This window comes from Arabidopsis thaliana, chromosome 3 (genome assembly GCF_000001735.4).
Source record: "Arabidopsis thaliana chromosome 3, partial sequence".
NCBI classification, from domain to species: Eukaryota; Viridiplantae; Streptophyta; class Magnoliopsida; order Brassicales; family Brassicaceae; genus Arabidopsis; species Arabidopsis thaliana.
In genome coordinates, this window is record NC_003074.8 from 57544 (window position 1) to 76252 (window position 18709).

The following is an 18709-nucleotide window of genomic DNA, read 5'->3' on the forward strand; positions in this document are numbered from 1 at the left end:
CAAAAAAAAAAAAAAAAACATGACGTCATGTGTAAAAAAGAGTTATCTAAAAAAGCCTGCGTGTCACTAGACGAATAAACTTACTACTATTCACATTGATTCCGATTGGATTTGGAACCTAAAACACTAAAGAGATTAAAATTTTGAATTCTTCATCATGACGACGACGACGACGATTCAGTCTCCTCTCTCTACACGTTGAATTTCAATCGGCTTCACGAACCTTCAACCTCGTGCGGATCGAAATTCGATCAGTTTGTAGTAACCGACAAGTTCCGAAGATTTTTCATCTGCTGGATTTCGTCGATCAGATTGAAACCGAGCTTTTCAATCAGGTGACTTGGATATTTCTCTACGTTATGCTCGATCTGAAGAATTGGGATTCAAATCTAGTCTCATAGATCGATTCTGATTAAACTCGTGGAGATCCAATCTCTATCACTAGTTCGATTGGATTGTTGTTTGTTATCTTCAAGGCCTCTCTGTGTTTGTGAGTGAGATGGTATATTTGCATAGCTCAATCTCGGTCTGCAATTCCGTCGACCCAATGATCATGTCTCACTCCTCACCTAAATCCAGAAACACCCGTAATAAATCTTCATCATCACCAACCTGTTCCAAATTCCCTGTCTGCGACGGATCTCAGTCCGCTGCTATCGACGTCGTGATCCTTATCGCGGTCATCACCGCCTGCGGCTTCCTCTTCTTCCCTTACGTCAAACTCATCACCCTCAAATCGATTGAGGTCTTTTCAGATCTCTCTCTTTTAGTCAAACAAGAGATTTTGCAGAACCCGATTGTGTATGGATCATTAGCTTTGAGTATCTTCTGTGCTGCCATCTCTACTTGGCTTGTTATACTCTTGTGTACTATGCAGAGATGCGGCAAACCGAATTGTAAAGGCCTTAGGAAAGCTGTTGAGTTTGATATTCAGCTTGAGACTGAGGAATGCGTCAAGAGCTCCAGCAACAAGAGGGGAATGTTTGAGTTGCCTCGTGTTCATCACCGTGAATTGGAAGCTGAGCTGAAGAAGATGGCTCCGCCTAATGGGCGAGCCGTGCTTGTTTTCAGAGCGAGGTGTGGTTGTTCTGTAAGGAGATTAGTCGTTTCCGGGCCAAAGAAGCAGCAGAGGAAGATCAAGAAATGAATAAGCGAACAAAGTTATTATATATATAAAAAAAGGTTCAATCTTTGGAAATGAGATTGGATCACTACACTTTTCTTCGGTTAGTTTTATTCTCTCATACACACTCTTTTACAAAAACTTATATATGTTATAGTCCATGTGTTTAAATAATGTACAATTGGAATAAGCATTGTAAGGATATTGTGGGAACCAGGTTATAGTGAAGAACATTTTGGTTATACTCTCTGATTTGCTTGCTTTTTTTCGCATTCGGGATCGAGCCCTATCGAAATAGATATTGATGTTGAATATGGTATGATCTGGTTAGGTTTTCAATTGTGAAGGTTGCGAAAGAGATGTTACTTACATTGAAGAACATCATCATGTGTGTTTGTTAGTTTTCTATGTTCTTCATATGTGCGTTGTGATGGAGCTTGAGAAGTGATTAACAGTTACAACTATGGAGGGTCAAGTTGGCTCTTTTAATTAAAAAAGATGATTATAGCCAATACATGGCCTTATAGGTTTAGTTAATTCACTAAAGACGAATATTTTCTGTTACAAATTGAACAAGTTTAATTCAATATCCGGATAGTTCCAAACATGTTTAAAACCAAAGTCTTGGAACTGATAGGAAAGAACACTCAAGATAATCAATTTGACCTTTTACCAACTTTATTTATTAATGATTAGTCTTGGGGGAAATATTTCAACAAGGCTCTTTCTCAGCAGCTTCTTCTTCTTCTTTATAAAGACACTCTCTTGAGTCTCTCTCTCTCTCTCCCCCCTCTCTCATCTCTCTCTCAGACATTTGATGGCTTTACTCTCAGCATGTTGGCTAATGATAGAATCCATAGTGATTCAAGATGGTTTCTTGAAATCGTCTTACATGAAATTATACATGCACCCTCTTGTTCTCTTTCTTTGTCAACTTCTTATATGGCTTTATCTCTTCTTTTTATGGCTTCTCCCACCCTTTCAAGCTCTTTACAACGCCTTTTCATCGGTCTTGTTCACGTTCTCTAAGCTAGTTAGTAGTTCTTTCCGAGTCATTATGTTTAAAAAGGAGGTTACTTGTCATATTGAGTCTAGGCAAGAGATCAAGAATACCCTTGATAACTTGGAACTCTCTACAAGTACTCATAACCCGGTTCCTGCATTTAGCTTTTCGTTTAAATATCAAGTGGATAGTCATTTAAAAGTTCGTATATCTATGCAAAAAGGCAAGATTCTTGAAGAAGAAGAAGATGTGGATGATTTTTTCTATGAATATGATCAAGAAGATGTTGTTGAGCTTCTTGATGCTAAGGAGGTTGAGGAGGAACACGACGTTGACATTTTTGATGGTGTAAACATGGAGAAGAATCTTGAGTTCGAAATTCAAACTATGCCAATACATCAAGAAGATGAAGCTTCTTTAACCAACGATGACGAAGAAGAAGAAATTGTAAACTCAGACGTGGAGAATGATCTATCTTTTCTAGTTTCTAGCAAAAGAGATCATCCCTCGCCTTTATCTATTGCAAGCTTGGATTCAGCGCTCCAAGATTCGGTTACGATAGAGAATATTCAAACACAAGGAGTTGAAGATGACCATGTATACAAGAAATATTGCGAAAGAATGAGATGGTATGACATCCTCAGCCGCGATAGAAGCTATGGACTAAGTAAGTCTTTACTTTTATATCTAGATGACCAACATCAATAATATACAAAACCAAATCATTAATCTACAATTTACTAACCATATCCTAATTTCATTAGTAATTTTCTTTTTTTTTTGGGTCAAAATTCATGTTAATATTCATTTTTTTCATTTCTAGATGTGATCACAAACCAACTAACGGCAAGTAGTTTGAGCTTATGGGGGAAAACGGCAGAGAAGAGGATAAAACAAAGCATGAAGAAGGACCTTGAGCTAGTCTATGTTGCTCAAGTGTGCTTGTCATGGGAAGCTCTTCAGCATCAGTACATTTTAGTGAGAGATAGTTCGAACCCCGCTGATTCGAGAGGCAGGTTCGATGATGATATATCTAGAGAGTTTCAGAACTTTCAGGTCTTGTTAGAGAGGTTCTTGGAAGATGAGAGGTGTGAAGGAAAACGAGTCTTGAGCTTTGTTCAAAGAAGATTTGAGTTGATTAGCTTCTTTCAAGTCCCAAGACTTTCGGGTAAATGACTCTACCTTATTTATCACAAACATTCACCTCATATATTAATAATACTAAGTAAGAATTTTCTAAAATTATACTATAGATCTAAATATTACTTTTCTTGGTGGGTTACATCGAGTATAAATTGAGAGTTCATATAATATAATTTTTAATTACGTTGATTGGAATCTTAGGAACCCAAATATATTCTTTTTAAAGTAATAACAAGTAATCTTTCTTTTTCTTATCAACTTATATAAAGATGTGGTCAAAAGATAAGTTTTAACAGATTTCTTGACTAAAGTCTAAAATCTCTCTATCAAGATTCATGACTTTACTCCTTAAGAAAACATTTTAAAATTCCGACATATTTCATTTTAGATACGACTACCCTATCGATTATTATTTTTAAACAAAAACAAATAAAATACCTTATAATTTGGAATTGTTGTTTGTAATTCTAAAGAAACAGTCAAGTTTTGGTCTCTAACGGGTTATGTGTCGACAGAATCTGTCGACGTAAATTGGTAGATAAGTCACACAACTCACAAGTCACAGGAACAACCTTATCTACAATGCTTTTTAATCAATTATACTCTTGCAAATTGTCAACTCTATATGTTGACCAAGAAACAAATGTGCTTACGACGAAACTCAAAAGAAATTTCAAATTTAGAGGTTACAATGATTTATCCATTGTGAAGTCATTTTTTGGTCGATTTCTCATGACATTGTAGCTTTGTTTTACGCATTTTTTTAACTAATTTATAGACTTTCCGTATCTACTTTTTTTCTCAAAAGGATATAATAGAGAGGGACCTCATGAAGGAGAAAAAGAAAGACAGGGCAAACAAGTGTTGAAAGCAATAGAGACATGCATTGAAGTCTTTTATGACTTTGTGAAAGTAGACATTAAAAAACCTTTGATGTGGGAAAGACTTCAAAACTCTTTGGTTAATTCTCCTCTTATGGAATTGGAAGATCCTAGAGACTTTAGGCTCTTTCTTGACCTAAAAATTTCACTCCAAAAGGTAATTTCCTATTACAGTCAATTAAAGACTTTAAACTTTCTATTAAGAATATTAATTAATATTTTGATTTGTGAAGAAGGAACAATTGTTGAAGGAAATGCAAGGGAACAAGAAGAAGATTTGGTTCAAGAAGAAATCTTTCAACATGGATGAAGATAAGATTGAGAAAGATGAGCATTTTATGTTAGTGAGATGCATAACAATAGATTTAAAGCTCGTATCTAGGGTTTTACACATGCCTTTGGTCTCATCTTCTCACCTCAAGTGGTGTCAACACAAGCTCGACAACATTCACATTAATGGTGACAAGATCTCTAAAACTTTCTCTCCTGTTTTATTCCCATCTTCTTGATTTCTTCAAGTTAGGGTTTTCACCATTTGTAAGTATTGTTTTACTTTGTCAAATCGTAATATCACTTTAAAATTACTAAGAGTGAGAGAGCAAGAGATTAACAAGCTTGATCCTTTACCACAAGGAGCTTACATGGCATGAGAATTTGCCAAGCTCCAATGTAGCTTTATCACCAAATCTACACAACTAAGCTTCTTAACAATTCCAAAGACATGTTCTTTATAGACAGTAAAAAAGGTAACTTTTATTTAACTCACCAATGATACTTAGCAGCAACAAGAACTTCTTCGTACTTCTCTGCAGCATTATCCCAACTCAAATCCTGTGTCATTCCTCTTCTCTGAAGCCCTTCCCAACTCTCCTTATACTCTCTATATGTCAACAAACAGTTTCCTAAGGCATGAATCAACTTACCTGCTTCCGCGCTATCAAATGTCCAACCAAGACCCGTTTCACTATAGGGATCAAATTGTTGAACTGTATCCCTCAATCCTCCCACGGCATGGACCACCGGAATGGTTCCATAGTTCATTGCGTAAAGCTGGTTTAGACCACACGGCTCAAATCTAGAAGGCATCAGCAATATGTCTGCACCAGCTGTTATTCTGTGTGCTGTTTTAACCGAGAATCCAACCCATCCCCGTGCTTTATCTCGATATTGATGCTCCATTTGTCTGAGGACCTCTTCAAGATCCGGTCGCCCTGTGCCTAACATAACCAGCTGAACATCCTGACTCATCATCCATGGAACCGCCTCAGCTATCAAATCAACACCTTTCTGGTGATCCAATCTTCCAATAAAACCGATCAGCGGAACATCAGGCCGAACAGGCAAACCGAGCTCTTTCTGTAATGCAGCTTTACATTGGGGTTTACCAATGTGAAGATTCTCCAAGGAATAGTTGGTATAATCATCAGAGTGCAAGTAAGTATCAAATTCTGGGTTCCATTCTTGTGTATCGATACCGTTCACAATTCCTCTAAATTTCCAGTCGTTTTCATTTATGATGTTATGCAGACCCCAACCTCCTTCTAAGGTCTTAACCTCCCAGGAGTATCCATGGCTAACAGTGAGAACTCTATCCGCAGCTTTTAGACCAGCTGCAAAAATATTGAAGTGCTCACCTCCTACTGGGTCATATAACTTGAAGCTATCCAAGTAATGGCTCGGTAAATCCACGTAGGAGAAATCATCTACCGGTCCCCGCCCCTAATTTTCCACCACTAGGTTATGCATACTTCTCTTGGATAGATAAGCATAAAGTAAGTCATTTCTACTGAGTGAAGAATTTACTAACCTGATGAGCAATGTTATGAATTACAAGAACAGATCGTGTGTATTTCATTATTCCGTGATCCCGGTAATAGGCCTTCAGGTACACCGGTAGTAACGCAGTGTGCCAATCATTTGCTATAAAAGCCAAATTTCCATCACCATAACACACACCTCCACAAGGAACATACCACGGAACCTGAAACAAATCTCCAGAAACCAACATTAGTATAAGAAGAAAGCTAAATATCGATTACCCGTTCACAATCTTGACGCAGAGGTTTACCTCAACAGCAGCCTTGCAAAATAAAACCATCCGCTTCAAGATATCCTGGATTCAATTATAACAAACTTAGTACATGTAGGCAGAAATTGATTTTTCGGTGAAGAACAGGGAGAATAAGATAAGTCTTACAAGTCGGTTTCCACCATAAATGTTATTACTCAGATGCCGAAATTCAGGGCTATCAATGAAAACAAAATCCACACCATCTATAAATGCATGGAAGTACATTACTTCCATATCCTGCAGCAAAGTGTGCTCCACATGAAGTTTTCTCTACCTTGTCAAGGAATTTTAAATGGAAAAGAAGAAACTTTGAATGTTGATACATTAACAGCTTTTATACCTGCCCGGCCACCTTATATCTCTTCCGTACCCCTAAATCTTTGGCTTCAGCATACTCGGCATACCGAGGAACCACAACCTAACAAGAAAATCAAAGAAAATGATTGACTAACAGGTTTGAGTTACAATGTCCACAATCAACCAGAGAGCTTATCTGACACGAAAAAAGGCACTCTCTAATAAATATTACCATAACCCTGTGTCCACGCCTAGCCAAAGACTTTGGTAAAGCACCAGCTACATCTCCAAGGCCACCTATAAAAGTTATTGGTATTCAGTTTTGTGTACTCCAAGAGAAGACTACTTATGCAAACATAGCCCGCACAATCGATCAAAGATGATAAAGGAAATAATTACCTGTTTTCGAAAATGGAGCACACTCTGCTGCTACCAATATCACATTCATGACATTTGCTCCAGCCAGTGGAGGCGGCTTCTCTTCATCCTTGCCAGGTTCGTTAGTTTCACTACTAGCTACGTCAGGTGTTTTTTCCACGTACTTCTCTGTCTTCATAGTTGATGTTTGAGGAGCTTTAGTCAGATAAGACGGTAGTGGATCTGACCAAAATGCACCAGCGCGAGATTTACTTGGCTTTCCAGGAGAAGTTACAGGATCAGAAGTTTTCTCAGGAGAGGTCATAACAGATGAAGGTTTATAAGGAGGATCTACACTAGACGCTACTACGCTAGACCAAGGCTTCCCATTAGTGGCTACATCGGATGGTTTCTGAGGAGAGGTTACAGGGGAAGAAGATATCACAGAGGCCGAGCTTTGTTTGCGGTTCTTCAAGGATTCAGTACTGGGAGAGAAAGTCTTAGCTTCTGGTTCTTTACTTAAAGATGACTTGCCATAAGTGCTTGGACTAACACTACCGTTTGCATCTCCATCCATAATTTCTTTTTTAGTAGCATCAGTATTAGCATTCACAGAAGAAGCAGACTCTTGTTTGGAAGAAGCTTTTGCATCATCCAAGTCAGGTGTGCTCTCTTTAATAGATGAGACCAGCTTCCTCCTTTCAGCAATCTGAAGGGTAACATGATAGATAAAGTGAAAGATTGTTAAACACAAATGTCAAATAATAATTTAACACATATTAATCATAAAACTAACTCGAGAGCAGGCTCCAAAGCAGATTAGGATATTCAAATCACATTCTCACTTACAGCTCATAGTGTTAAAAAAATGGACCTTTTAGGAATAAAGATCAGTAGAAAACAATTAAGTGACCTAATCTTCACATTGGATCATTGCCAAAAGGCCCAAATAGAAGGAAGGAAGGAAGGAGGATGTACCTGGTGAAGAAGGTTCCTTTGCATAGCAAGAACCTTCTTGCTCTTGTCAATGGTAGCCTGAAGCGCATCCTCTGGCTCATCATCGTCTGAGCCGGAAGCCTCGACGCGGCTCACACACTTGCATCGATGTCCCAGAACAAAGCTCCGAGAACGAAAAGACAGCGAGCCAGAAGGCAAATCATGGTAAGAAACACGGGAATGCCTCAGCGTAGAGGAATTGATGCGACGCTGAGTCTTGATTTGACAGAGAAGAGGAAAAGAGCTCTCGGCAACTGATGCCATTTACAGAAAAATAAAGTTTCCTTTTTTAAGTATGAGCAGAGCAGAGCAGATCAGACACAAACTTGAACAAGTTTCATCCGCGAAATCGAACAGAGCTAATTGAGAAAACCGAACCTAGACTAGATGATCCAAAGAAGAAGGCTTTGTCGGAGAGTAGCGATAAAAATAAAAAAGGGAATGCTTTGTGAGTGAAGTTGTTGTTAACCAAGAGGGAGGAGGAATCAAACAAAAGAAGAGAGAATGGGGACACAATGAGCGAAATCACCATAAACTCTCGCGTGATTCATGAGCATAATATTATGATGCAATTGATCTCTCGCCACATAAATTTTTATTCCTCGAGATTTTCTTCGTAATCTAAATCGTCCACAAAATACAGATATCGACACTCTTTTCTTTAGCATAACTCCGGAATAAAACTTTATTGAATAATAAATACCTTAAAAGAAAATTGATGATTTGGGCCACCCTCCAAATTGTTTTCAAGAAATTCAGAATTCCATAAAGCATTTTTTCAATTTTACATTTAATACATAAAATAGTAATAACGTAACTGAACATATTTTTTATTACAAAAAAAAACGTCAAATTTTATAGAGTAAATCATTTTTTTTGTTAATAGAAAACAAACAAAGAAACAAAACGTAGTTTTATTAATTACAATATAACGGATAAGTTAATAACATTCAGTTGACTACTGTGTGTTTAGGGTATATAATCTCTATACACATACAAATTTTATTTACAAGGAGTAAATAGGTGAAAGAGGAGGCTAAGTTATAAAATAAAAAAATGAAGAAAAATAATCACGTTTACATGGCTTTTGTTCTAATCACCACGTTGGTACTGTTTGCTTATCCAAGTTTGGCAGATGATGAGAAACCGTTGATAGATCCCAATATTGATTTAGATTCCACGTTTGCAAGATCTCCGAGTACGAGTGAATACAATATAGACATGCTTAATAAACAGTCAACAGAACTTGTTCAGTTTGCCGGGACTTGCGCTGGCTTGATGGGGGGAGAAAAATGTAGCGATCAAGTCATGTCTGAGATTCTTCAAAACATACCAACTTCGAGGTATTGTTGTCTGAAAATGATCATATATGGCCAAGAATGTCACATGGTGCTGAGGAATCTTTTGTTTCAGACTTATTATTACAAACCATTTGCCTCTAAAGGTCGTCCCAGGATTCTTAAAGTTTGGAACAGATGTTCTGCTGAAGTTGGTGGTTTTTAACCATTTTCCTTCAAATCTTAACTTTTATTATTAATTAATAATAAAAAATACATTGTTTAACTTAATTATGGTCTCAATATTCAAATCCATGGTGATTCAGTTTTTTTTTTTTTTGGCTTTTCAAAATGACTAAACGTTATAACTTAATAATAACATTCTGAACTTTCAAGACTTTTATAAATTTTAGATACAGCTTATTCCCAAGAAACAATACCCAAGAAAACAATCACATTTAATATAGGGATGACAACAAAATAAAAGAAGCAAACAATAATAATCAAACTCACATATATTGAGATATTTTCATTTCTATATCTCTTAATTAGCAGACCGACACGTCTTACGGATCTCCCCGGCCTTACCCGTAAGAACTCCAGTCCGACCCATTTTCACCATAGAGACACCAAAGTCGTTAAAGAACATTGACCCATGAGTTCTTATCTGTTGCAAGACATAAGCCCTAGTCTTGGAGTTGTCGAGTAGAGCAGCATCCGACTGGAAAAGTCCTCTTCTCTTAGCCACTAGCGTGAAGTAGCTCAAGTCAAATGTTTTGAAACTCCCCGGATCCATCTCTAGAGCCGTCGTCGTATCGGTGGGCTTGCATTTCTTCCTGAGCTTAGCGGCGTACTCCGAGTCCAAACTTGGGTCGCTGTCTCCTTTTCCGGTGAAGTTGTAAAGCCGGTTTGTCAATAAAGGACAATGTCCCATTCCAATTGTGTGACCACCTTTAGAAAAACATGTATATTCTCCATCATTAATTATTCATTTTTCAGACTATAGTAAATATCATTAATTCACTTTTGCGTACCCGAGAGAATGACTAGATCCTTCTCGTTGAGGCCCTTTGAGCGAAAATCGCTGATAAGCTTGGTGATGTTATCAAAAGGTGATGGCAAGTTGACTTCGTTGATGTTAGAAACCCTACCGTCTCTTCTTCCCGTTTCAACTTCCCATGATGGTCCTTCAAGCTAGAAATTAACATATTCAGGATATATAATAAATTAAAAGAGAGCTCTATTATATTTGTATATATGTAGAAATTTTGTATTATGTGAAAATTACTTACTGCAACCATTGCGTCTCTAGCGACAAGTGCCAAGATATCAGAGCAAGAAACAATTCCCGGACACACTTTTTCTAGAGCCGCCTTGGAATCGTCTATGATGCCAAACCCTCGAAGACTTAGGTTAGGAACTGCACTCTTCTCACCTTGATTGTTTGGTTTATCTAACAAAACTGATCCGTCACATCCCTGTTGATCATACACGATTCACTCACATTATTAAGAACGTGACATCATGAAATATATTAAAATCATTATTCATTTCACTTATTACAGAAACATACCCGAACGAAGCAGTCGTGGAAGAACATTCTAAGCAAAGGAGCACCAAGTGTTGGTGCTTTGTTCATCGCATCGAACACGACCTTTTTAACTATACCCTCGAGTTGTGGGCATGTTTTGCTGTAGAAACCTACTTTCAAACCTTGCGAATTGGCTTGAGCAAACAACAAAACTAAGAACAAGCAAGAGACAACTAGTCGCTTAGAAGCTGCCATTTTCTTAAAAAATCTTTAGTTTGTTGCTCTTAGCTTTTGTTTTTTGCTCGATTGATAATGAATTGTTGATGAAGGTTGAAGCTATTTTATACTCAATTATGTAAGTAGTTTAAACTAACTTGCAATATTATAAGAGTTTGTGGTTAGAAGATTGAGATTAATTAACATCAAAATGTAGTTGACTATCATTGGTCTGCGGTGGAATGCTTGTTGTATTTTTGTTGTTCTTAAGACCAATCATTGTTTGTAGAAATAAGAAGAGGCAAATTGATACAAGTCGTACTATATATATGTGTATATAATATTTGTGTCGATGTTGTCTTATGCATGGTGTATATTGCTACCACCAAAAAAAATGGCTGCCTAAATTTCTTTAAGCCCAAATTAAATACAAATGGGGTTTTAAGAATTGAAAATTTCGTGTGTCTCACGTCACTAAGACACCTCTAGTTCCTCTACTTAACAAGAAAAAGACATATAGAGTTCGGATATAGTTAAAACAATGTATTTTGTATTACTTGCCTTATAGAGTGGGACAATACTTTGCCAACAACAGTTGGAAGAATAACTTAAATTAAAATTAAGTTTTTATCTTATCAAGTAGATTAAAATATCTACATATATGCATATCAATTGATACTTGGACGTTATCGATAACAATTATTTGATCCCACATGCATCCATGCATTATAGGTTTCCTGTAATGTTTCGTGCATGTTCTTCCAATTACGTCAATCATTTGACCGCAACGTTTTAACCTTTTCTAAACTACGCCATGTGTTACCAATTAGCATCTTATTAATCATGTGGATGAACAGATTGAATAGCAATAATCATCCACATAAATTGACAGTCGAAAAAACCTTGCATGTTTCCAGGTTCATCGTTTACTTACAGGAAGAAAATATCACTAATTAGTTATATAAATCGAAGATGGACACAAATCTCTGATCATCTACTTTGGATAATCAGAAGATTTTTTGGTAATTACCGAAATATTCATTCATAAACGAATAGAAAGAGTCAAAATAGATTAACTAAAATGACATTAAGTTTTGGATGACTTTTCTTGAACTTGCTAAACACACCCAAATTGCAACGTTGCAACTAAATGCTAATGACAGATATTCTTTTGTTTTATAGACTAGTAATAAAAGAATTCAGAGTAGCCACAATTATTAGTTTTCGTTATCCTTCATCCTCTTACATTCGTTGACTAAAACATATGATTCATCATGCCTCGGTTGGATTTGTTATTCAACTTATTATTATAGACATATATTACTTTATTCACTTGATACTTTATCGACACTGGTGTTTCATCCTCTCTACGGTCAAAGGAGTGTGCTTAGTAGCGTTTTGAGATACGCGGTACCGTAGTACTAGTGTCTCTACCGTCATGGTACAGCCGCAGAATCACAGCCGCGGTTTCTTCAATCGCCTTATTCGTCACATCTGCAAGCGCCACAACCCCAAGAATAACACATGAGAATACTCTGCCTACTTGTTAACTTTTTTTCTTACTAGCATTAAAAGGAAAGAAAAAAACAGCATTTTGAGTAGCAAATGAGAATGGTGTTTAAGTTTTGTTTACCTATCACTGCCCATCCGGGGTTTCGCTCATAGATCCTTGACGCGAAATCTAGTTCTTTCCGAACAAGATCAATCCCCGAGTAATTGTTCTCTGCCTCTGTATCTACGCCTAGCGTTTTAACCCTTGTTCTTCTAATCGCTTGCAGTACAACGAGCTGGATCTTCAAACCAAAAACTTTTCTCGGTTCAACCTGAAAGAGCGTCCTGGGTGGTTCCACGCCCATCACAAACGGCACATTAGCAACTTTGTACCCTTTTTGAGCAATGTAAGTGGACAAGGGCGTCTTCCCTGTCCGGGAAACCCCGACAAGAACTATATCAGCCTTGCTTAAGTTCTCAGGTAAAGTCCCATCATCTTGCTTAATGGTAAACTCAATGGCTTCAATCCTTTTGAAATATGCATCATTGAGAGTCTTGACCCTACCAGGTGCTCCACGTGTAAGACCTGACGGAGAAACACCTAAGTGAGACGCAATCCCTTCGATGATTGGTCCTAGAATATCAACCGAAAGCACACCCAACTGATCACAAGCTTGCTTTGCGGATTTTGCCATAGAAGGATTTGCTAAAGTGTAGAAACACATTGCCCCTTCCTTTGCCGCTTGCTTAATAATCTCGATAAGCCTCTCCTCATCCTCAACCTGATCAATCCCCAACCCAAAACCAAAGTAATGACAATTCTCAAAACCTAACACTTTCGGTTTAAAAGTCAAGTTTTTTCTTGCTCAGATGATCACTAATTGCAACTAGCATTCACTAAGATATAATCAGTTTCCATGTAATGATCCAATTTTATCTATCCTATGAGCAATTCTACTAGCAACATTCACAGAGAATTCTAAGAAAGGACATATTTTTTCCTGAAAGTAAGAAGATTTGATTTTCATTTACCCAGGAGAAGAGATGGGTATTCACAGAAGAGCCACGATTCAACGAAAAATCTTCGAATTGTCCCAAAGCGGCGTTAACGGAATGCTCTGCCGTCCACCCAGTTCCGTCGGAAACCAAATATATAGACTTTCCCGCCGTTACCTCCACGTCGATCGCCGTCGTCTTCTTATCAGCCTCATCGGTCGGTTGGGCTTCCGTTACTTGACGGCGAGGTGAGTTATCGGAACGGGGAATTGGACGGTCAAGCTTAACACCAGATCTTAAAGCTCGGCCCCTAGACCACCGATTCAATTTGGGACTAATCTTCAGCTTCGGACTCGACGAACCTGTCGGAATTGGAGGTTCGGAATTAGGCTCGTGATGGCCCGAGACGCCGTGTAAATTCATATCGCCAAAGTTTATGATAACTTTTTTTTTTTTTTTTTTCTGAGCGACGGTTAAGGCGTTAACCGCTAAATTGCGTTCCGATGAAAAATTGACGAAAATGTCCTCACTAATTACTTGGGCTTGAAAACAGATATTTGGGCTTTAAAAAGCCTAAGTAAAAAGTGCCCAAAAGACTCGTGGAAACAATAATAACACGCGCATCGCTAGAGCTTACGTTTGACGCGTATCGTCGACCACAACATCGATATCGATCGAGCCGACAAAAGAAAAAAAATTATGTGAACATTCCTCTTCTTTCTTTTTTGGTTTAAATGTTAACATTCCTCTTCTTTCTTTTTTTGTTTAAATTTGAAGAATCCTCTTTCTCTCTCACAATCACACGAATCTTGTCTTCTTTTCTCTCCGTCTCTTTCGATACTTGGCTTCAATCCTGTGACGTCCTGTTCTATTGTGCCTTAATCGGGTAATCTAAAACAGAACATACACTATCAGTTTTTTTTCGTGCCCTGCTTCTCGAAGTTTCCGATTGTGTGGTTGGTTGATACATATCTCATTGATTATCTTTGTTACTGTTACTTTCATCTCTTATCTCATTCAATTATAATCTAGGGTTCTTACTTCTTCTTTCTTCCCTCTCCGCTAACTATTTGGCCTGGACACCTTTTTTATTTTTTTTATTTGAATCATTATAGTAATCGTAGCTTTGTAGATTTCTTGCTGTATAAATCTCTAGAAAATCGCTCAACGGTTCACGGAATGTGATTCAAGAATCTTGTTTATGTTTGTTCTTTGATTTAGGTATCTAGGTTCGTGTGAGAAAACAGAACAATATAATGTATCCTTGTGGTTACGTTGCTCAAGTCACCAACTTGTCTCCTCAAGCCACTGAGAAAGATGTTCATAGGTTCTTCTCTCACTGTGGTATCGTCGAGCTCGTTGAAATCACCGGGTAACAACAACGTTCATTGTTCAGTAAATTATTAATCATTCTTGAATCTGTTTATATTTTGTTTCATGTCTCCATGGATTTCAGGTGCCAAGGGGATGCATTAACGGCTTATGTAACCTTCAGAGATGCGTATGCTCTGGATATGGCTGTGTTACTTAGCGTAAGTCCCTTAATTAGCTAGAAATTTCCAGTATGATCTTCTTGGCATTGATTTTAATGTTGATCTTCAGGGAGCTACGATCGTTGATCAAACCGTTTGGATATCGGTCTACGGTGTCTATTTACATGAATCTAACAATCTCAGACAAGAAGAAGACTATAGTGTTACGGTAACATTAAAAACAATACTTACTAGGTTACTTTAGGTTATAAGCCAAAGATTCTCGAAAATGTTTCTTTGTAGGTGACTCGTTCAGACGCGTTTGCTTCATCGCCTGGAGAGGCCATAACCGTGGCTCAACAAGTTGTGCAGACGATGTTAGCTAAAGGCTACGTTTTAAGCAAAGACGCGATTGGTAAAGCCAAAGCTTTGGATGAGTCTCAGAGATTTTCAAGCTTGGTAGCGACCAAATTGGCAGAGATCAGCCATTACCTTGGCCTCACACAGAACATTCAGTCGAGTATGGAACTCGTGAGATCAGCGGACGAGAAGTATCATTTCTCGGATTTCACTAAATCCGCGGTTCTTGTCACGGGCACAGCTGCTGTAGCCGCAGCCACCATTACAGGGAAAGTGGCTGCAGCTGCAGCGACTAGTGTGGTCAACAGTCGTTACTTTGCTAATGGGGCTTTATGGTTCTCAGATGCTTTGGGCCGGGCTGCAAAAGCAGCGGCCCATATCGGTGGAGGAGGAAGCAATTGATGTAAAAAGTCTTTGGGCTTCCTTGGAAAACATAAATAAATGATATGTGAGGTTTTAAAGCATAAAAGGTGTTGTGAAAAGAAAAAGAAAAAAAAAACCATCATGAAGATATGATTAGTAACGTTACATGATCGAAAATATTTGAGGCAGAAACTATAAAATAACTTTATTACATGAACTGGAGAATATATATGAAATATAATAATAAGCCTAAAGCTTTTAAAATATTAAGGATGGGTCCTAGAAACCTCCCTAGCTTGATCCTTTCCTCATTCTTTCTCTCTCTTTCTCTTATATGAGAGGTTGATGAGATCCACAAGAAACACCTAACTCATTTGATAGTGATTTCCAAATCTGCAAACAACAAAGTATATTTGATCATCACTATACTGATTTCACAATCCATTAATCACTGATAGGTTTTTGGTGGAATACATACATGTATGTGTTTGATCCAACAACAGAAGCTGGATTGAGATTAGAGATGGCGTTTCCTCAACATGGTTTTATGTTCCAACAACTTCATGAAGACAACAGTCAAGATCAGCTCCCTTCTTGTCCTCCTCATCTCTTCAATGGTACTATACTCTCTCTTTCTCTCACTATTTCTCCACATAAATAGATTTGAGTCATGAATTCTGTTGGTGTATATAGGAGGAGGAAACTACATGATGAACAGATCTATGTCTTTAATGAACGTGCAAGAAGATCATAATCAAACCTTGGATGAGGAGAATCTATCAGACGATGGGGCACATACTATGCTGGGAGAGAAGAAGAAGAGGCTGCAATTAGAGCAAGTTAAGGCATTAGAGAAGAGCTTTGAGCTTGGTAACAAGCTGGAGCCAGAGAGGAAGATACAACTAGCTAAAGCATTAGGGATGCAACCAAGACAGATCGCGATTTGGTTTCAAAACAGGAGAGCTAGGTGGAAGACTAGACAGCTCGAGAGAGATTATGATTCACTCAAGAAACAGTTTGAGTCTCTTAAATCCGACAATGCTTCTCTACTTGCCTATAACAAGAAACTCCTTGCTGAGGTATGTATCTATATAAGTAAGTATATATGTGTGTTTATATAGTAAATAAGGTGTTTAATTCAACTTTCATTTCTAATTTGATTGTGTTTGTTTTTTTCTTTGGTTTTTTTATTTTTGGTTTTGCACTAATAGTAATAACCAACGTAAAATAAATCTAGGACTACAAATATTTTTCTGATTATTGGCTTGGATTGGTACTATTTATGTAGTATATATATATGTGTATATATATCAGTGTATATATATATATATATGTATGTATCTTGTGTGTATTAAAGTCGTTTAATACGAAATGCAATAGATTATTGTTAGGCACATGATCCAACACTATAAGATGTTTGTCAAAAGACAGTAGGTGTTTTGTTTATTAATAAAAAGGATTCTTGATCAATATTTACAATTTAATTAATACATTCCCATATGACTATCAAGTAATGGCATGTGTGCGCTAACCAAATTTGACAAGAATACTGATTTTTATATCATATCATTTTTGTGTGTTTTAAATGATTTTACTACTTATTGAAATGTAATAGTTACAAGATTTTCAAAAATTACTTAAGCTAAGTATATGTAAATATATAATTTACATATATAGTCTTACAGTTTATCTATTTTAAGTTATTAGTCATTTTAAAAATATTTTGTTAATTTAAATTATATATAATTATGTTTATTTTAATGATATATAGAAATGATAATTTTTAATATCTGAATTTCTAAAACTTAACATTTGAATTGTGTGTGATGATGGTTAAAGGTAATGGCTTTAAAGAACAAAGAATGTAATGAAGGAAACATAGTAAAGAGAGAAGCAGAAGCTTCATGGAGCAACAACGGAAGCACAGAGAATAGTTCAGACATCAATCTGGAGATGCCTAGAGAGACCATTACAACACATGTGAACACGATCAAAGACCTATTCCCTTCATCGATTCGATCATCTGCACATGATGATGATCATCATCAGAATCATGAAATAGTTCAAGAAGAAAGCCTTTGTAACATGTTTAATGGCATTGATGAAACGACGCCGGCTGGTTACTGGGCATGGTCTGACCCAAACCACAACCACCACCACCACCAGTTCAACTGATTCATGATTCTAAAGCTCAAAAAAAAGTCATCAGCACGCATCAAGACAAATGATCATAATCATCATCATCATATCATCAGGAGAAGATCAAGACACAATTCTTCTCTTTGGAATTATGTTATTGCTACTCATTTCAATTTAAATTAATGGAGCATTTTGTTTTCTTTGGGTTTGTAGAGCATTGGTGTATAGTGCGAAAATTTGTTGTTGCTTTAATTTAATAAAAATCATAAAGTTCTTTGCATTCGGCCGTAACATTGTTAGATGTATGTGGATTGATCACAGTTTACAATATATGTAAATGGTTCAAAAAAGCATAACCACTCTCTTTTACTTCCCGAACAAAACTCTCCTCTAACCAATTGAGTGAGATTAAAAATCATGATTTTTCTCAACTTATATGTCCAATTTTATATATATATGATGGGTTGGTACAAATTTATTAAGAAAGTAAGGATATAAAAGTGAGAAAGATTCATATGCATGTGACTTCGAGTGGGATTCCAGCTCTGTCTTTGACATAACATGATCCATGACTAATATTATATGCAAAGATTATTTTAATATATATTTTATATTTTATGATTTTATCTTTGCAAGTTGCAATTTAAATCTTAATGGATTAATGGAACCATTAACTTTTTATTATAAAAAAAAAAAAAAACTATGCCATGCGTCACGTAGTTGCATGTAATACCAAATACAGTATTCACGTTCACTTCATCTACATAGACATATCTATTCTTTGTTGGTTCAAAATTGTTTTGAGTGAAATGAATCTATTCAATGGTAGTAATTTTGTTGTTGTGAGCTAAGTTTTAATCAGCGAGAGGTATCATACATTACCTTCTTCTTCTTTTTGTCAACAACATGTGTCAGGGTCACTATCCTACATTACTTTATAAAAATAATTACGTTAATTCATTTTAAAAATATATAAGAAAGAATAGTGAATTT

General features: G+C 36.8%; 8 protein-coding genes and 1 long non-coding RNA gene across 11 annotated transcripts; 6 read left to right on the top strand and 3 right to left on the bottom strand.

The window, feature by feature from the left end:
• The first annotated feature begins 1 nt into the window (after position 1).
• On the top strand, positions 2–1381 carry AT3G01170 (Ribosomal protein L34e superfamily protein). 2 transcript variants are annotated; one of them, NM_001337326.1, is made up of 2 exons: positions 90–801; positions 878–1366. In NM_001337326.1, exons 1-2 carry the CDS (start codon positions 500–502, stop codon positions 1026–1028), a joined length of 453 nt encoding a protein of 150 aa, NP_001327550.1. In that variant the 5' UTR covers positions 90–499; the 3' UTR covers positions 1029–1366. The 2 variants fall into 2 exon arrangements, with proteins under 2 accessions (NP_566133.1, NP_001327550.1); NM_110982.4 differs by having other exon boundaries at positions 2–1381.
• A 498-nt stretch (positions 1382–1879) lies between these two features.
• AT3G01175 (uncharacterized protein) lies at positions 1880–4748 on the top strand. The gene is made up of 4 exons (NM_001337327.1): positions 1880–2793; positions 2950–3294; positions 4048–4307; positions 4384–4748. Exons 1-4 carry the CDS (start codon positions 1941–1943, stop codon positions 4657–4659), a joined length of 1734 nt encoding a protein of 577 aa, NP_001319440.1. The 5' UTR covers positions 1880–1940; the 3' UTR covers positions 4660–4748.
• SS2 (starch synthase 2) lies at positions 4702–8568 on the bottom strand. Its single transcript, NM_110984.3, has 8 exons — positions 7854–8568; positions 6918–7584; positions 6751–6815; positions 6562–6639; positions 6348–6458; positions 6219–6263; positions 5958–6131; positions 4702–5869 (listed from the first exon to the last, which is right to left on the bottom strand). Exons 1-8 carry the CDS (start codon positions 8133–8135, stop codon positions 4913–4915), a joined length of 2379 nt encoding a protein of 792 aa, NP_186767.1. The 5' UTR covers positions 8136–8568; the 3' UTR covers positions 4702–4912.
• A 39-nt stretch (positions 8569–8607) lies between these two features.
• AT3G01185 (prolamin-like protein (DUF784)) lies at positions 8608–9437 on the top strand. Its single transcript, NM_148678.2, has one exon. The coding sequence runs from the start codon at positions 8928–8930 to the stop codon at positions 9372–9374; it is 447 nt and encodes a 148-aa protein (NP_683520.2). The 5' UTR covers positions 8608–8927; the 3' UTR covers positions 9375–9437.
• A 51-nt stretch (positions 9438–9488) lies between these two features.
• On the bottom strand, positions 9489–11122 carry AT3G01190 (Peroxidase superfamily protein). The gene is made up of 4 exons (NM_110985.3): positions 10722–11122; positions 10441–10626; positions 10183–10342; positions 9489–10099 (listed from the first exon to the last, which is right to left on the bottom strand). The coding sequence occupies exons 1-4, from the start codon at positions 10932–10934 to the stop codon at positions 9693–9695; spliced, it is 966 nt and encodes a 321-aa protein (NP_186768.1). The 5' UTR covers positions 10935–11122; the 3' UTR covers positions 9489–9692.
• An 802-nt stretch (positions 11123–11924) lies between these two features.
• Positions 11925–13819, bottom strand: RP2 (PPDK regulatory protein 2). Its single transcript, NM_110986.4, has 3 exons — positions 13419–13819; positions 12529–13168; positions 11925–12389 (listed from the first exon to the last, which is right to left on the bottom strand). The coding sequence occupies exons 1-3, from the start codon at positions 13803–13805 to the stop codon at positions 12283–12285; spliced, it is 1134 nt and encodes a 377-aa protein (NP_186769.1). The 5' UTR covers positions 13806–13819; the 3' UTR covers positions 11925–12282.
• AT3G01202 lies at positions 12311–13872 on the top strand. Its single transcript, NR_140814.1, has 3 exons — positions 12311–12867; positions 12955–13195; positions 13423–13872. It is a non-coding gene; the product is annotated as an other RNA (long non-coding RNA).
• Positions 13873–14012: 140 nt separating this feature from the next.
• AT3G01210 (RNA-binding (RRM/RBD/RNP motifs) family protein) lies at positions 14013–15864 on the top strand. 2 transcript variants are annotated; one of them, NM_110987.4, is made up of 5 exons: positions 14013–14268; positions 14604–14754; positions 14839–14914; positions 14985–15083; positions 15158–15864. In NM_110987.4, exons 2-5 carry the CDS (start codon positions 14639–14641, stop codon positions 15614–15616), a joined length of 750 nt encoding a protein of 249 aa, NP_186770.3. In that variant the 5' UTR covers positions 14013–14268; positions 14604–14638; the 3' UTR covers positions 15617–15864. The 2 variants fall into 2 exon arrangements, with proteins under 2 accessions (NP_186770.3, NP_001327068.1); NM_001337328.1 differs by lacking the exon at positions 14013–14268 and adding an exon at positions 14317–14338 and having other exon boundaries at positions 15158–15791.
• HB20 (homeobox protein 20) lies at positions 15764–17996 on the top strand. Its single transcript, NM_110988.3, has 3 exons — positions 15764–16194; positions 16271–16656; positions 17417–17996. The coding sequence occupies exons 1-3, from the start codon at positions 16056–16058 to the stop codon at positions 17750–17752; spliced, it is 861 nt and encodes a 286-aa protein (NP_186771.1). The 5' UTR covers positions 15764–16055; the 3' UTR covers positions 17753–17996.
• Positions 17997–18709: the final 713 nt, after the last annotated feature.

Excerpts from the sequence above, each read along its gene's own strand:
- AT3G01170 (NM_110982.4), top strand. The coding sequence starts at position 500 with ATGGTATATTTGCATAGCTCAATCTCGGTCTGCAATTCCGTCGACCCA.
- AT3G01175 (NM_001337327.1), top strand. The coding sequence starts at position 1,941 with ATGGCTTTACTCTCAGCATGTTGGCTAATGATAGAATCCATAGTGATT. Across the intron at positions 3,295-4,047 it reads TCAAGTCCCAAGACTTTCGG|ACTTTCCGTATCTACTTTTT; the intron begins GTAAATGACTCT and ends ACTAATTTATAG. Across the intron at positions 4,308-4,383 it reads TAAAAATTTCACTCCAAAAG|AAGGAACAATTGTTGAAGGA; the intron begins GTAATTTCCTAT and ends TGATTTGTGAAG.
- SS2 (NM_110984.3), bottom strand. The coding sequence starts at position 8,135 with ATGGCATCAGTTGCCGAGAGCTCTTTTCCTCTTCTCTGTCAAATCAAG. Across the intron at positions 6,816-6,917 it reads TGCTCCATTTTCGAAAACAG|GTGGCCTTGGAGATGTAGCT; the intron begins GTAATTATTTCC and ends TAACTTTTATAG. Across the intron at positions 6,264-6,347 it reads TTTATGGTGGAAACCGACTT|GATATCTTGAAGCGGATGGT; the intron begins GTAAGACTTATC and ends AATTGAATCCAG.
- AT3G01185 (NM_148678.2), top strand. The coding sequence starts at position 8,928 with ATGAAGAAAAATAATCACGTTTACATGGCTTTTGTTCTAATCACCACG.
- AT3G01190 (NM_110985.3), bottom strand. The coding sequence starts at position 10,934 with ATGGCAGCTTCTAAGCGACTAGTTGTCTCTTGCTTGTTCTTAGTTTTG. Across the intron at positions 10,627-10,721 it reads TCCACGACTGCTTCGTTCGG|GGATGTGACGGATCAGTTTT; the intron begins GTATGTTTCTGT and ends TATGATCAACAG. Across the intron at positions 10,100-10,182 it reads GGATCTAGTCATTCTCTCGG|GTGGTCACACAATTGGAATG; the intron begins GTACGCAAAAGT and ends GTTTTTCTAAAG.
- RP2 (NM_110986.4), bottom strand. The coding sequence starts at position 13,805 with ATGAATTTACACGGCGTCTCGGGCCATCACGAGCCTAATTCCGAACCT. Across the intron at positions 13,169-13,418 it reads ATACCCATCTCTTCTCCTGG|GTTGAGGATGAGGAGAGGCT; the intron begins GTAAATGAAAAT and ends GGGATTGATCAG. Across the intron at positions 12,390-12,528 it reads CCCCGGATGGGCAGTGATAG|ATGTGACGAATAAGGCGATT; the intron begins GTAAACAAAACT and ends TGGCGCTTGCAG.
- AT3G01210 (NM_110987.4), top strand. The coding sequence starts at position 14,639 with ATGTATCCTTGTGGTTACGTTGCTCAAGTCACCAACTTGTCTCCTCAA. Across the intron at positions 14,755-14,838 it reads GAGCTCGTTGAAATCACCGG|GTGCCAAGGGGATGCATTAA; the intron begins GTAACAACAACG and ends CATGGATTTCAG. Across the intron at positions 15,084-15,157 it reads AAGAAGACTATAGTGTTACG|GTGACTCGTTCAGACGCGTT; the intron begins GTAACATTAAAA and ends GTTTCTTTGTAG.
- HB20 (NM_110988.3), top strand. The coding sequence starts at position 16,056 with ATGTATGTGTTTGATCCAACAACAGAAGCTGGATTGAGATTAGAGATG. Across the intron at positions 16,195-16,270 it reads TCCTCCTCATCTCTTCAATG|GAGGAGGAAACTACATGATG; the intron begins GTACTATACTCT and ends TGGTGTATATAG. Across the intron at positions 16,657-17,416 it reads ACAAGAAACTCCTTGCTGAG|GTAATGGCTTTAAAGAACAA; the intron begins GTATGTATCTAT and ends TGATGGTTAAAG.